Source organism: Chroicocephalus ridibundus, chromosome 9 (genome assembly GCF_963924245.1).
Source record: "Chroicocephalus ridibundus chromosome 9, bChrRid1.1, whole genome shotgun sequence".
NCBI classification, from domain to species: Eukaryota; Metazoa; Chordata; class Aves; order Charadriiformes; family Laridae; genus Chroicocephalus; species Chroicocephalus ridibundus.
In genome coordinates this window covers 45,600,072-45,617,421 of record NC_086292.1, presented here as the reverse complement: position 1 = coordinate 45,617,421, position 17,350 = coordinate 45,600,072, and the positions used below count along the sequence as shown (strand labels likewise).

Sequence of the window (17,350 nt, the reverse complement as noted above, 5' to 3'; positions counted from 1 at the left end):
AAGCGTCAGCATTCATACGCAGAAGGTTATGCTTGGCTCATGCTGATGTTGTTCGCACCTGTGAAAGTGCACATTACCTTATAAAACAAAACAACAATCATAACACTATTGGAAATAGTATTGGCCGTTTCATTATAGTAATGCTGCCAGGTGCCATAATGATATCGATGCAGTTAGATTTGAAGCATGCGAAGAATGACTGAATCCCCAGAACATACTGAGATTTTGGGAAGCTCATGAATACGGATTTCAGGCAGTTTTCAGTTTTTTTCCTGGAGTCCAATGTTTGCATAGATGATCCCAGGATTCTAGCACTCATAAACTGGTGAACACTGGTTTGAACTTAGAGTTGTCATCTTGAATAATCCATATTCATACTACTCCTTCCTTGCACCAAGAAATATTAAATGTATCACATGACTGATTTGAGTTTCATAGCAAACTGACAAATGGGTGCAATTAGAGAGAGAGGCACACCCACACATACACAATGGACCAGATTTTTGAAAGTACAGTACATACTGTGCTACATTATGCACGCTCTTTGCCTGTACCTAAACTTACATGAGAGCATTTGCAATATTCATATGGAAATCGTCATCTCTATGCATATAGAGCTGTTTGAGCACAGTAATTTTGTGTTTATGTGTCACATCGTTTAGAAGTTTAGTCTAAGACTGAGAGCTTGAGAGCTGCATTTTGATTTCAGCTTTGCCTTCAACATAACCACCTTGTGCCAATTATCTACCCTCCCTGTGCCTCACAGATAAACTGCCCAGGCACTGCCCTAATGCTTTGATACTCCCTGTACCCTGAGGCTTAATTCATTGTTTGCAAAACACCACAAGTACTCAGCTGGACGATGCTGTAAGAAGTGCAAGTTGTATTTGTTTTTATTTGATGTGTTTGGTCTTTCACAACACCATTTGTCTGCATGTAACTCTGTTCAAAGCCAGGTTATGTACTAATCATAGTAAGTCAGCATTAAGGTCTTCACTAACTTCGGTAGCTTGATTTCTTTTAAATTAACTTCACTTAGTATTAGAATACTCTGTATGTTTCAGCGCCTTGAAGTTCAGGATTGAGAGGGTGTTGTGCTAAACTTATACCATGTGTGTTAGTAAAACACATCCTAAGTGCATCTAATAGATTAAATACTTCTCTCGAGCTTTGCAGTACAAACAGCTACAGGGATTGTTTGTTTTTTAGGTTAAACTTGAAGATTCCTCTGTGTGTTTTGTCCCTCTCTACCGAAATAATCCTACTTGCAAACTGTTGCTGTTAACTGATCCAAAGGATAAAGAGACAGGTTAGAATTGGTCAAAATCTTTTGAAATTTGAGTAGTTGTACTTTCTTTACTTTTAAGATGGTCTGCTTGTTTATATATTTAAATGTATTGGGGTTTATTTTGAATATGATGTGGATTCAGTTTACCTGTCAGGGATTTGTGTTGGTGGGCTACTGATTAGAAGGGAGGATTGACAATCAGGGCTTTTAAATTCCATGCATAGCTCTGCTGGTAGCTGAAAAATCACCTTGGGTAAATCTATTATTCTTTCTGAGTTTGTTCAACGGGGTGATATTTTTCTGGTTCAGGATGATGTGAAATTTAATGCATTATAGTTTGGGTAGAATTCTGAAATCCTTAAACATGAGCAAATACATATGTAAAATTGTATTAGGTCTTACTGATTATTCTTCGTATTACTTTTCCTTTATGATATCTTCTCCGGTCCTAGGTTTAATTGCCTCCTATTTCCAGTACTGGTGTGTGTGGGGCAAATTTGGAGTGCAACCATGCTCAGGAATTGAGTTAAATCCATTTTATTTGGCAGTTCTCCCGAGATACTCCTTAAACTCTACCAGCTTTGCCTTGCTTACTGCTAGTAGTGCTGGTGTGTTCCCGTTACAGCCATGTGTCAGCCTGACAGGGATACACTGCAGTTGTGTTACAGGCAGTAGAAGTCACCATGTGCTTACTGATGTTTCTGTTTCAAGAGTCACTGCTTAGAGTATCAACAGGTTGTTAAGATTTGATCTGTAATTGTATCTAAGTTTTATCTTCCTGCTATCAGGATCGCAATAGCTTCAGACACAGCCTAATTTGTTTCTACTTACTCTCTTAGGCAAGTATCTTTGACTATGGAATGTGAAAAAATGCAAATGTAAAATAGGTGACAACTCTTGATACCACTGTCATTAATGGAAAACTTGACTCCAAGTTGCATAGTACCAAAAGCCCAGGTTGCGACCCACCTGGATTAAATTAGGAGTGTTGGAGCTGTTGTGAAGCAATGGGCTATAGAATTTTTGGAACATCTACAACAAAGACATGAACCTATGCATTGATGCATTGTGTCACTTAGGGAATGCAGAACACACGAAACCTCTTAAATTTTCAGCTTCCTAATGTGGCAGCAAACTAATGACATCTGTCATTAAAAGCATACTTTTTTTTTTTTTTTTAAAAAAAGGATAAGCTATAAATTGCACCTTAAACACTTTAATAGCCAGTATACTTAATAATACAGCAAGGTAATGCAAAGAAATCTATCACTCTATGTTCACTTCCAAAGCGTGTCAGGTAACGATCTTACACTCCTAGAACAGGTACCATTAGTGTAACTAAGTGTTCATTGTTCAGTCCAAACCCTGTAACCAGGATATTTCTTCATAACAACAAAAAACACATTAAAATAATCTGTGGTTAGAGGTGAATGCTGCAAAGTTTTCCAGCTCCTTTTACATACAATTTCAATTGGATGTTTGCTAATGGGTTGTGATTCACATAGTTGAAGGCAGGAGGCCTTTGCAAGTTATAAGGGTAGTCAAAAGACTTTCTGGTCCCTCTGAAACTATTGATATGGAATTACTTTCCTGACATTGATTTATATATTCCATTAATGTTTTTCTGAAGAGATAGGAACTGGTGTGATAAAGGAGAGAAGCATCTACATCAGAGGCCAGATTTGCACTATGAGTGCAGTTGTGCATACCTACTGACTCATTCAAAGGAATGTAGTTGAAAACAGCATTAAGTTAGTTTAGGCTGCACAAGAGGAATGGGGATCTGTAACAACTGCAATGCAAAAATGAATTATTAAATAAATGCAGGTGAAAGCAGTGCATTTAGCACAAATCTTCGGTTAAATGATCAAATAGTATTAGGAACAACAAGTATTAATGAGATACATGTACACAAGGAAAAAAATGATTTCCCACAGGAACAAGTCAAACAAGTCCACATTGGAGCCTAAATTATACGATAGCGATCTACATTAAAAGCTTAAACCTAGCAGAATAAACACCTTATTATATTATAAACAACAGACTGACTGACTACTGTGACCCCTTTGCAAAACTTTAGCTTGAGTCACCAGCCCATAGTCACAGAAACGGTCTCACAGAGATCAGTAAGTCTAGTTATTTAAGTAAGGCCTACATCATCTGGCTTTTAATATTTCCTTTTAAAAGTATGATTTAAAGCATTTTACTGGAATTTCTTTGTTTCTGGATTTTAAATGCTATAAACATGTGGCCAGCCTTCCTACACACATCAACTTTGACTGATGTGATACTTTTATTTAGATTAATTTTAATAAATTTGTTTTAGTTCTCTAAAGTTTGCTGGGGTGTGTGAATGTGTGTGTGCATACCTATACATATGGGTATATACATTTGAAGTATTTCGTCCAAATATTTTTCCGACAGTTCAACAGATTTGGAATTGACTCTTAAGACAGCAGACTCTGTTAATGTGGCAAGTCCATCTGGATTTGCTTATTTATATGATCTTTTGTTCTGATCAGTGAACGGATCAAATTGTTTCAAAACTAACTCCTTCAGAAAAAAGCAATATTTCATAACTCAGACATCATTACTTAAGGGCACGGGCAGAAAGTTAAAACACTAAACAGGTTACATCATTTTTTTCCCTCCCTTGAGCTTTACACTTTCCTCCCTTGAGCTTTTCTTCACGTGTGGGAGAGGTGAACAATCTTGCCGTAGTTGATCTCTTTCTCATGTGCTGCCTACTACTGCACCTGCATTTCAGTTTTACTTCACACCAGGAGCGCTCTTAGAGGAAAATTTCCTGGTTGTCCCCATGTATTGTGCTTCAGTTCATGTCAAGGAGCAGTCTTGGAGTGTGTGAACTGGGTTACTTTTGGCTGAAATGAAATTAGAGGATGCATTCCAGACACACATTCACGTGCCCCAACCTCTAACGGGCTTTTAGTTTTCAGCACTAGGCTAGAATTTGTGAACATCACCTTATCTGCACTAAATGTTTTGCTCTGTGAATTCAGTTTTGTTAGTGTTAGTCTTACTAATGCAAATATGGTGCACTGATTTTTTTCCTCTTGCAATTCATTTGGACATTTTTGAAGCCCAATGGGGGAAGGCAACCAAGGATGTCCCAGGATATGCTGGAGTATGGTGCTTTCCTGAGAAGCAATTGGAAACAGGGTAGAAGAGGCAGCTAGTAAGTGTGTAGGATGTGTTTAGTTGTGTACTTCTCAGGTCCTGGTGTCGATAGTGAAGCAGCAAGAAGTGTTAGAATCCTCACTGCTTGGTTCTGGCACAGCTCACATGATGCTCTGAGAACATATTATAGTGCTCCCAAAGCCAGAACCTTCCTCTGCTTTGGTGGTTCTACTGACTGGTGGCTGCTTTTCAATTTAGTTCTCTTCTCCAGCTCTATCCCTGACACCATCAGTTCCTTCAGCATCACTCCAGCATCTCCACCTTTGCTCCTGGTGGCTCCCCAGCATCCCTCATGTCCTAAAAAATGAGCTCTGTACAAAGCCTTGACGATGGCTCAGATTAACCACTACCTAGGCAGTATCTTAATCTCAATGAGAAAACTGTATACCTTATACGTCTTAGGTTCATACGGGATAGGATTTCCTCTTTCAGCTTCATTTGTGCTTACATCTATAATGGTTAAGTATTGCATAGATAAAATGATGTATATAATACTTATGAAGTAATATCCACTGTAATATATGTATTTTCCCACAGTTCCCAAATAAAATATTGTCATTGTAATCATTTATATTTGAAATTCTAATAATTTAGACTCTGGAAAAATACTGAATTTAGCAGCCTAGCTGCAAGTTTGCCTGTGAAGAGCTTTAAAGTTTGGTGGCATTTAATTCTTGAAGTTAGGTTAAAGAGGGGTTGATTCCAACACTGAGATTTATATCTGATCATCTTGATCAGATGGGTTGTCCAGAACTGGTTCGTAGCTTGTGGTCTGAAATGACCTGCATATTTCAAAGAGAAAATGGATATGGTAGCATTTCCATAGGACTTGGTCTTGGTTGGGAGCATTTTTAATTTATTTTTGATGGGCTGAGTGTTCTGCTCTGTTATTATGTCTGTACAGATATTTTTATGAGAGTGTGAATTGTGTTCTAAGGGCTTACAGAGCATAGCATGGGTGATTAACATCTTTATAACACTAAATAAACATACCCTATTGTGGCATTTTCTGTATGCTGTATAGAATAATTTACAATAACTGTTAGATGCCACGGAACATTTATCACAAGACATTTGCAACAAATCACTGAGTAAAACTCAAATTGTAGAAGAAAATGTAATTGGTTTCAGGAAAGATATTTATCTTAGATAGTTGGACGGCTGACACTACTGCAGCATCTGTATGCCTCCCAAGCTTTAATGTATTTATTTAGATAAGACTCTTAGGACAGAGAGAGAAATGCTCTTATTACATTTTAAAGATAGGGAACGGGGGGACACAGCTACTCAGGGTATGTCAATGTTGCAGAATGCCGTTTAATGTAGGATCTCTGAACTTGCCTCATTATCATAGCTGACCTAGGCTCGGTTGCACGGAACTACTTGTTGGGGTAATTTACCGTTGTCCTTCCAAAGTGGAAATTTGGCAAAAGCAGCCTCTCTAAGTGTGCCATCAATCTGAAATACTGCCAAAGTTAAGGTAAAGATGACTTCATCTAAAGTAAAGAACTGGTACATTCTATATTTATTAAACAAACTCAACTCACATCTCTCATATATTAGCAATGCCTTTATTTTAGTTTGTGACTGAGTGACGCATTTCAGCGATTCAGATGAAGTCCTGGGAAAAAGAAGTACTAATCCGGATATTGCTTTAATTTCTCTGCTTTAGTCTGTGTGTAGAGTCCTGATGTGCACATTTCATTCAAATAGTTGCACACCAGTGTGGGAACATTTGGCCAGCATAGCCTAGAAAGTAAAAATATGATCCAGACCTGGGTTGGGAAGGGTTCCATGTTTGCCTAGCAAAAGGAGGCATTTCATAATCACAATTGCATTATGCTTAGCGCCTAATTCAACTCAGTGTTTTTTAGTACTGTATTCCAGATACCCGTAGTAGTATGGAATTCTGTGTTTCACAGGCTCTCAGCTTCTTGCAACACTCTGAATATGTTTGTCTGACTGCACGTGATCAAAGTACTGAGGTTTAGCAAGCTAGTGCTTACAGGGCAAGCCACCCAACTGGGCATGTATATACTCCAGTAATTGTGAACTGAAATGTGTTTGACTTAATCCATTGCACCTAGTCTTGCAATCACAAGATCGAGCACATCAAGCCTTGGAATTGCAAGATCATTGTAATCATGTACATCGTGATTCACAGGGTTCAGGTGATGTGTGTAACTTACTGTTGGCAATAACCTGATCTCTTGTTATCAGGTGGACATAACTGAATGCCTTTGAAAGAACAACAAGGCTGGGAGAGTGAAGGAACATGTGGTCTCACAAAACATGTTTGCATTTGAAATAGTGTTCCTCAAAGTTGATTATAAAATGAAAATGAGAATATGGGGAAGCAGGGATGGATTTAACAGCGGACCAGATGTTGGCTTGAAAAATTATAACAAAAAGCAAAGTACATATGTTTGTAGGAAATCTGGAGAAATGGTTTTCCTTCAAGGAAGGCATCCATATAGATAAGGTTGCTCAAGTAATGTGATGTGACAGTTGCTATGTCAACTAGTGTTCCTTTCCACACATTTAAATTATTGAATAGCACAGTAAATGTTCTATAAAAGTAGCTCTTTAGAACATGGTTATGCATCTTCCTACTTTCCTCAAAGATTTTAAAAACTTTTCTGACCTTTACTATGTGTGTTGTATGTGTCTGAACTATGTGCCAGACCTCTCTGCAGCTCCCATTAAACTCAGCATTTGGCCCATTATGTCCCCTTTGTCTGACTCAGCTGCCTTTGTAGCTGCATGTTTCACGGATATGTAATGGAGCAGTGGCTGCTTGCATTTGAAAGCAGAGTGAAGGGATTGAGGGAACAGATTGAATCCATCACAGAAAGAGTATGAAACTCCCATGCAAGTAAGTGCATAACATTTAATGAATTGAATCTGGTGCTATAAACAGGCATCTGCCCTTGCGTGCAATATTTTCTCAATGTTAACCCAGTACACGGAGTGTAGCGCTTTTTTGGCATGTACTTTAATAATTTATTTGAAATCTAAGCTAGCTAAGTGGCATCTCCAGCCTTAAAGCCAGTGGGAGCTGGTAGAGGCTGAAGCAAAAAGGGAAACTAACCTGCGCACACGATCAACAATTGTATAACCGGAGGCTAAAACAGGTAAATGATGGATCTTGTTAAAGCCATTTCACTTCCTTGTGTGTGAATTTCTCTCTAACTCATACAGAGTTTTTAACTTTCTTATGTCCCAATTTGGGTAGCTTAGAAAGCCAGTAGACAGTGCACTCTCCTAGGACTCGAGGTGTGAACTCCATGCTTTGCAACATACTTCCTATATTATATTTTATCTTTTTGTCTAAAAACAGGGGTGCTAGCTGCCCTATTTGAAGACAGTAAAGGTATCCGTGTTGTTGAGCACTCCTGAAATTGTGGCCATGTACTTTCTTTAGATGGATGTCACCACTGTACGGATAATAAAAGTTCTTTTTGCTGAAATATTTGCTGCTTGGTGTGTTGGTGGTCATAAATGATCAAGTTTGTGTGTTTATTCTAAAAACCTAATCTAAACCCTTAAAATCAATTCTGTATCCTTTGAAATGACCCTGTGTTAAGACTTTTCTTTCTGCACGGGGCTCGGGAGCAATTGCAGTGTCACTGTTGCTGCTTCAGTCTCTTGTAAATCTAATGGCAGGCAATGAATTCTTTAGATGAACATGTAGGAGTAGGGTTTAAATACTTGTTTCTGCATAAGTGAAAAATTCAGGAAGAATGAGAAGAAGTGGGGTGCAAGTTTTGCAAAGCACCTACACAAGGACCTTACTTATGTGTAGGTTGGTTATACACTTTTGCTTCAGGGCAAAGTGTATCATGATTATGTGTGCATATGTCTGTCCTTCGTTGATAGAAATGTCTCTGCATTTGAACTTCCGTGAACATCTGTCCATACAGAGATTTAGGAGTCTCTACTCTACAGGTAGAAATACATAGAAATTCAATCACAAAGGCAGCTAAAAAGCTATTTGATAAAGCAGATACGAAAACATTTGTGTTTGACTTGCGTGGGTGCATGTGGACAGGGGAAAGCCTGAAAGAAATTTCAAAAATGTAACCTTTAGCTACGTAGCGCACTTTGTCCCAAATGCCAGCAAGCTTACTGTGCTACTGAACAGATATTATGCAGGAAGAGCTTTATTCATATGGCACACAGGTTGTGACACCAAAGTCACATCAAATTCCTGAGAAAAATTACCTTCCCTTGGTGCCTCATGTGGTACTGAAAATTGGATATCAAGGGACATGGAGGGGAAATTGAAATACAAGCATTTTTCTGCTGTCTCACAGCAGAAGTCAGCTGGAGGGAGAAGTAGATCTGAGGCTGCTTGTGGAAAAGTCGAAACCAACTTTGCATTTATTTGCAGGTAATGTGTTCCCCTGTCTTTTTCTTTTTGTAGTTTTGGCAGTTTATTTGAACCAGTGTTGGTGGCCTGTTGAAGAAGTAGTAAAGACAGCTGATCCTTCTAGAGATGGGCTAATTTCGGTAAGGATGCTATTTTAAACAGTTACCTTTAGCCTGGAATTTTCCAGCTAGAACAATCCTGTGTAATTGTCTCTGGTCTCCTATAGCTCATGCTTTATACAGCCTGTGGGATCTGGGCTACATGGCTCACCAAGTACATGTCTCCCACTGCACAGTGACACACGCGTTCACCCTCTCTAAACAATTTTGTGCATGCAATTCATGATTCATCTGTAGGATTTATTAGTTTTTGTTTTTAGTTTACCCTCACTGCCTACTAAAAAAATAATCAGATAAACAAATTACTACATGAGCAGGACTCTTCAGTGTTGCTTGACTGGCTGTCTGATGGGAGGTATTACTGACCTTTGGAACGATGTCTTATCTAGCTAGTTATGATATTTTTTTGGTCTTGACTAATGTTTATATTGTGTTCATTTTATGAAATGGTTGTTACTTAATAGTTTCTATATCTGTAATTCTTTTTCCAAATAAATTATCTTAGTAGGATATAACTACTTTTTCATAAATTGAGAGATTGGGTAGCCTGTAGTCTGTTTTCAACTAAGAAGTCAAATGCCTACTGCCTGTGAGCTTTGTGTTGCTGTGAGGCTATTAAGTCAGTTCTGTTTCCTAACCAACTGTCTTTGTGCAGCTTTGGTCCTTAATGATTCAGTTCCTTTATCATCTTTCCCAAATATCTGCCACACATAGAGTTTAATTATTCACCGAATTAAGTTGGCTTTTTGTGGGTAACTGAACTGGAGGGATTTTGAGATACAAATCCTTGCAAGATAGAACTTGGAGCAGAAGCACAGGCTTTCAAGTATTTGCTGTATCAACAGAGAATGAAAAAAATATCTGAAAACTTGCCCCTTCTAGCTCGTTGCTAAGACGTAAGTTGTCGTGGTTTGTGGAAACTCTCATTTTCTTCTTCAGCATTCATATAAAGCTTGTTGGCACCACTTTTTACCTTGATCAATAGGATCTTGTTCCTTTATATTCCTTCATCTCCCTGTCCTGTTGGTTGTCTATTAAGAACCATGGCATAAAAACTAATTGTTCATGTTACACCTAGGTTATAAGATGTTTGGGACGCACTGTATTTGTTCTCTGTTTTGTATAGTGTCTACCTCAGTAAGGTCCTGGCCCACTAAAATTCTTTGATGCTGTGGCAAGACAGGTAATAGAGGAGGGCTGACCAGGATAACACAGTGAATCCTGTCTTTATTTCGCTTTTGGGTGGGATTAGATTGCCTTGATCCTGTTGCCAATTAGATACTAGATACTTCTTTTCCTGCTGCTCTAGAATTCCTCTCTGTGACAACAGGAGATATGTCAAGCTTTATAAATTGTTACTTAATTATTCTGTGCCCTCTGGATAGAGGGTGGAACACTGGGAAAAACTGTTTTTGTTATTCTATCTGAAACAATTCATGAGGTATTTTCCCCAAGTTAAGTGTACATGTTTCCTGACCTCCTCCTTCCCAGGCCTTTTTAATTTTAAAGCCTTTATGAATCGCAAAATACTATTCTCTGCTTCATTTTTCTCTGGTCTGTTTTTGTTTGTTCTCTAAGGTCCAGACGTTTGGAGAAAGGATTGTCCTCTTTGTTCTGAACTACATTATTTTTGGAATGCTGGAAGGGAGTTCAGCTAATGATGCATTTTTTCTACCTCACTCTGCCACCGAGTGTGCCAAGATACTCTGGAGAGATGGCGAGGCTGTTGCCTTTTACTCGGTCAAGATGAAAGGTAAGGTCATTTTAGAGACACATTTCCATCGGTTCCTAATAGCTAGAAATGTAATCCTTTTGTTTATCTTTCAGTATAAATAATCCTGGCTCTCATTTACGTTTTTATATCAAATCTCTCTTAGAATAAATCTGGGGAACAAACCTTCCCAGAATTTGGAAGCCATCCATATTACTTTCATTTAAACATGATGGCTCCAGACTCTGTTCTCAGTTACACTGAGTGATCTGAGGTACTGGCTTCTTCCAATAAAATACGCTTTAATGTAGCCAAGTAGAAGGTTGTACATCTAGGAACAAAGAATGCAGGGCCTACCCGCAGAATGGAGGACTGCATCCTGGAAAGAGTGATATCTGTGAAAAGGAGTACAGTGGAAGTTCACAGTGGAAAACCAGTGTGTAAGGAGTGGCTGGTGGCGAGAAGTGGCAATATCCTTGGATGCTTAAGGAGCAGTGGCTGGGTTGTGTAGAGGAAGGTGTATGCACTAGATCAGTCCTGGAATGTTTTGTCCGGTTGTGGTACTCCCAGTTTAAAGGATGATCATTAATTGATTTCATCATTAATTGATTAACTAGCATAGCAATGAAACAACGTATTTGATTCTTCAGGAATACTTGCACCAGTATAAGCTTTAGTAAAGGTTTTTTATTAAATAGAGAGTTTATATTAACACAGGTGTATTGCTATTTACCAGTCTAGAGTGGAAAAGGCTTCATTAGAATAACTCCAGGTATGGAGTTGAGTATGTATCCCCATGTGGGAGCTGGTTACCAGTCTGTGTTTGAGATTCATGGGTGTCATCTTGATGCTGGCAGCTTAAGTGTAGAGAAGTTGGTCTCTTTGGAGGTAAATGTATTGTTCAAGTCAGCAATCAGTAGCCACGTGTCCAAAAAGGGAGAATAAGAAACAGCTTGAGAGCTGTACAGATACGGATTGCTCTGGATTCTGCAGGACAGTCTGAAGGGGCCTTCTCTGGTAGTCTCAAAGGCCAGCAACAATAGGAGATGTTCTGATCATCTGCTGCTTTGGGATGTGCAGGATCCTTATTCACACTGAGGTGTAGCTTGTTACACCACTGTGCTGGTACAGTGCTATCAATGATGAATCGAGTCTTAGCCTATGGTAAAGGAATATTGTATATATCTGTGAATATGTTGATGAACTGATTTGTAATTGGCAAACACTTCAATTGCCATAGTACATTTTCCTTTAAGTCCATAAATATTTCTGAGCAAAGCTCTTGGAAAGAAACACTTGTACGGCCTGTAATGATTCATGCTTCAGTAAAATAAATTTGCACAGTAGTCTGTTATGGGTGGAGTATTAGCCAAGTTGAAACTGTTTCTGAGTAAGTTGAGAGTCACAGTTTGGTTTTAAACCAGGTCCACATAAAATACAAATTCTTCAAGTCCAGCTTTGTCAGCATCTGTCTTTTGTTGTCAGTGTTTTTTTTTCTCTGGGCAGCTATATTTGTTAGTTTTTGGCCTGTGTCACAAATTACTGCAGTCTTTTGCCAAAGCCTTTTCGGGAAGCTTGAAATGGATTGTTTTTGCCCCTTTTTGCAATTTGCTGTATGCATTTAGAAAATAATTCCTCTTTCTGAAGTTCTGTGATTTCAATTTCATACCAGCCATGCTCTGGCTGATCCTATTCTCTCTACTTTCTACACAAGCCATGGATTTATTATGCCCCAAACAGGCTAAGATAAATATCTTCTCTTAGAAGTTGTATTTCGCAGGGTTGTTTTAGATTTTTTTTTTTTAACTTTTTGGTTTTTTAATCATAATGTAAGTTCTTTTTCCTTTTACTCTCCTAGTCAGAACATTTGGTAGGGGCAGCTTTAAGCACAGGACTTTATTTTGTGCTGGAGCTCTGTTACAGCTTCTGGTCCTAGGAAGACAATATTTTCCTCTGTGCCCACCATGTGATTCTGATTCCCTTTATTTCCATGCTTTGCAATTACCTGGCCATCCTTTATAGTTTTATTTTCTTTGCTAGGTAATTGAGGCTCTCATGCTGATGTTGTATTCAACTGTACTTCTCATCTGTGAATTTTCCGTTATCTACAGTACAACAGAACCATGCTTCAGTGGAGCCAAATAAGCCAGAACAGATCTGTGGAGCATGGCTATTTCAAACATAAGTCATCTGGGTGAATCATAGAAACGGTGACCAAGGAGGAGAGACTGTTCGATCTTTGCTATAGATTCAGTCTGCCATTATGCAAACTAAATTTTCAGTGGACTTAAGTGATTCCAATTAACTATCTTGGCAATATCATAAAGTCATTTCCATTTGCTAGTTCCTTGGTGGCCTATACAAAGTGAACCTGGTGATTTTGGTCCAGTTCCACACATCTATCCATCTTACAAGCATCCTTAACTGGATCTCTTTTGATGGTCTAGCTAAAGAGAGACAGATGGTCTTGAGCACCCGTCTTGCTCAGGGACACAGTGACTGCAAGTCAAGGTTTTGAGACAATTTGGCAACTACTGACACTGGTCATCCTGCACCTGTTGTGTGGATAAACAGAAGACTCATTCTTCAAGGCTATCACTTTTCGTGAACATTAGACACCTTTATTAAAACAAAATTTATTCATGACTACACAGATCATCACCCAAGCCTCCCTCGTATGTGCCTATTCCTGTCCAATGACAGGCATGCAGCATTTACCGCTGGGTATACTAAAGATTGATGAGACGTACTAAGCCACTAATGAGGCTGATAAGACACTTTGTCACGTGCCAAGATAAATGTCTCCAATTTTATCTATGTCAGCGGCTTCCATATTAGACAGCTGAGGAGTTAGACCTCGCTGAATGTAGCCACTTAAAGGTACAACAGGAAATGACCGTTCCCTGTCCCTGGCTCTTTCTTCGCAGACAGCAACCTGAAAATGAAATATTTTGGAGAAAGGCTTCATATAGATACTTTGGTTTTGAGATCTGTTTTATATTCAGAACAAAGCAGCCCTGGCCCAGTCTCTGCTATTTCTACACCAGAGCCGTAGAGATGGTCTTTGGAAGTGGCTATCCAAGCTAAAATCCATTTCACACCTTTCTTCATACAAACCTTCGCAGATTTCTTTTAATACTTCTGTGGCCCAAGTGGTATTCTCTAGAAATAGGTCCCTAAAAAGATAATAGGATTTTATTTTTCACTGATTACATACATTTCTTTTAGGAAAAAAAATTAAATCAGAATTGAAGTTAACCTGACAGATAATTAGCTGAAATCTTGTTGGATAATTGCTTTTCTCTCCCTCTGTTTTCTAGCAATAATATTTTTAATGTGCATTTCTGAGGCAGACTGAAGGTTCTGGCTGTAATAAAAATTAAATGACTACATACCAGTCAAGACATGAATTCATTTAATTTTATTGAACCCAGAACCTTTGTTTCCCTTCTCACATACAAACTCACACAATGGGTTGACCTTGGGTTCTATTCAGCAGAATTATTCCCCACCCTTTACACAAGCACTCAGCCTGCTTAAGGCCTGTCCAAACACGTGTGTGCCAAGCCAACTTGTTCAGCAGGGAAATAGTCAGTATGCACAACCTTGTTTTGTTTGGGTCTGTTGGATGTGGGGACTGGGTTGTTTTTTTTTTCTGGTTTGTGGCTCTTAGGGAATGCTAATGGCTGTCTGCTTTCCTGCCCTTGTAATATCTTTTTATGTTTACCATTTTGCTGGCTCATAAGTTGGTCATTTGGCACTCGTGACCTAACCAAACAGATCAAAAGCTTTCAAAGGGCAGACTGTATGAATACTTCCATGTCCATCGCCAGTGCTCTTATTTTCCCTCTCTCTTCCCTCACCTCAAAACTTTGTTTGTGTGTTTCAACAATGAAACAAACCTCTGAAGCAAATATGTGCGAGCCCCGTGGTCACCTCTGGGCCACCATTAGCTTACGGTAACCTCTTTGCTATTGGATGGGAACTAGAGACAAAGTGGCCTTTGTTCCAAAGGTTGGTTTGTTTGTTTATTTTATTTCAAATGGCTGTGGGCTATGACTCTTCTAATATGTTTCCCAGGGACAAGGTGAAGAATGGCTTCATGGTTTCTTTATTTACAGTGCCTTTAGACATTACAAGTTTTTGTCGTCTTCTCAACACAAAATTAGGAGCACAGACATAAATCACTCAGCTCCTGGGATTGCTGCACAGCAGTCTCAGCAGGATTTATAGGAGACAGACTATATGAGATAATAATAAACTTATAAGGACACTTGCAACATGCAGGAGTTCTTAAAGCTATTGACTTCATGAGGAAAAGTTTATCCCTTTCTTAGAATGTATGGTGCAACACTGCTGGAATCCAACATCTCTGTTGGGCTGGCAGCTAACAATGGGACTGGGGATATACTCAGTTTTTTGGCTCCTAAGAAAAGAGTAACTACCCATCATGTGTTACAAATATTGAAAGGTTATAAATACCACCAGAAACCATCCTTTTCCAACAATGTGCTTGAACATGTGTTTGAAGTTAAGCGTGCACTTTGATTAAGCAGGGGTGGACCAAGCCTGGATGTGAATTGAGTGGTGATGTAGCTACATACTCTGGTTGTATGGCTGACTATGTGTGATGTGGATTCTTACTAAATGGAGAGCTACAGCCTTGACAAATCAGGGTGTGGAATTATAGTCATGTATGCTTTGCTGAATTGGCATCCTAGAAAAGAGAGTAATCAGAGTCAGGCCTGGTGACTATCAGCAAAAGGTACTAGAACAGAACAGAATTAGATCTCAGTTTAAGGTACGTATGGGGATGTGATAAAGAAAAATTGGATTTATTAAGTAAAAGTATTATACTGGAATTTAGGGACAGCCGTTCAATAGGAGATCTGTGAAATAAGTCTTAGTGAAATGATGAAAGTTTCATGTCTCAAGACACTGAAAACTAGACTGAGTGTTACACTAGTAAGTGGTAAGAAAGAAAACCGAGAAGGTCTTGATGAGATTTAAGCAACAAAGTAAACTACCGTGTACCCAGATAGAAGCAGCATAAAATCTTTATCAATATTTTCTAAAAATGAAAATAAATTGGTGAGATGTTTCTATGGTGACCTTGTCCTATATGTAGGTAGTTGGTGAACTGATGTTGGTCATTCATTTCAGGGTTGAATGCTTATGCTGTCAAGTAGTTTGAGGTTCTGTTTTTATGGTATTCTGCACTGAATGGAAGTTGTACAGTGAATCGCTAATGTACCTCCTACAATAGGGGCATATAAGGAAGCTGTCCGAGCAGCAAGAGACCTGGTTAGAAAAGCTAAAGCTCAGTTAGAATTAAATCTAGCCAGGGAGATCAAGGGAAACAGCAAAAATTTCTATAGGTATATTAATGGTAAGAAGATGACTAGGGAAGGTGTGGGCCCCCTCAGAAAGGAAATGGGAGAACTGGTGACAAGTGATATGGAGAAGGCCGAGGTTCTCAACGACTTCTTTTCCTCAGTCTTCACTGGCAAGGGCTCTGGCCACACTCCCGGAGTCACAGAAGACAATGGCAGGGGTTGGAAAGAACTGCCCGTTGTAATGATCATGCTCATGTAATGTTCAGGCTCATGACCATCTGATGAACCTGAAAGCGTAAAAGTCCATGGGACCCGATGGGATACACCCATGGGTACTGAGGGAACTGGTGCATGAGGTTGTTAAACCACTCTCTATTATGTTCTAAAAGTCATGGCAGTCTGGTGAAGTCCCCACTGACTGGAAAAGGGGAAACAATCCCCATTTTTGAAAAGGGAAAGAAGGATGAACCAGGGAACTATAGGCCGGTCAGTCTCACCTCCGTGCCTGGTAAGATTATGGAGCAGATCTTCCTGGAGGCACTGCTGAGGCAGAAGAATAATGAAGAGGTGATTGGGTACAATCAACACGGCTTCACCAAGGGCAAATCGTGCCTGACAAACCTGGTGGCCTTCTATGAGAAGGTAACAACATCAATAGACAAGGGGAGAGCAACTGACGTCATTTACCTGGACCTAAGCAAAGCCTTTGACACTGTCCTGCATGACATCCTGGTCTCCAAGCTGATAAAATATGGGTTTGATGGATGGACAATTCAGTGGATAAAGAACTGGCTTGACGGTGGCACCCGAAGAGTGTCTGTCAGTGGGTCCATGTTCAAGTGGAGGTCAGTGACAAGTGGAGTCCCTCAAGGATCAGTACTGGGATTGGTCTTGTTTAACATCTTCGTCAGCGACACGGACAGTGGCATTGAGTGCACCCTCAACAAGTTTGCTGATGACACCAAGTTGGGTGGGGCAGCTGACAGGCTGGAGGGAAGGGATGCCATCCAGAGGGACCTTGACAGGCTGGAGAGGTGGGCCCATGCCAACCTCATGAAGTTCAACAAGACCAAGTGCAGGGTCCTCCGTCGGGGCAATCCCAAGCACCGATATAGGCTGGGCAGTGACTGGCTTGAGAGCAGCCATGAAGAAAAGGACTTGGGGGTGCTGGTGGATGAGAGGCTCAACATGAGCCGTCAGTGCACACTTGCAGCCCAGAAAGCCAATCGTATTCTGGACTGCATCAAGAGAAGCGTGGTCAGCAGGTCGAGGGAGGTGATTCTCCCCCTCTACTCCACTCTCGTGAGGCCCCACCTGGTGTACTGC

At 39.7% G+C, this 17,350-nt stretch overlaps 1 protein-coding gene across 2 annotated transcripts in view; it reads left to right on the top strand.

Moving 5' to 3' along the window:
• LOC134520273 (protein FAM169B-like) overlaps positions 1-17,350 on the top strand; it is a 43,443-nt gene that overhangs the window by 15,106 nt on the left and 10,987 nt on the right. For both annotated transcript variants that reach the window (XM_063345374.1, XM_063345373.1), the window contains exons 3-5: positions 1,210-1,309; positions 8,913-8,998; positions 10,556-10,730. In XM_063345374.1, coding sequence (XP_063201444.1) covers positions 1,210-1,309; positions 8,913-8,998; positions 10,556-10,730 — 361 coding nt within the window. The remainder of the gene's footprint in view (positions 1-1,209; positions 1,310-8,912; positions 8,999-10,555; positions 10,731-17,350) is intronic.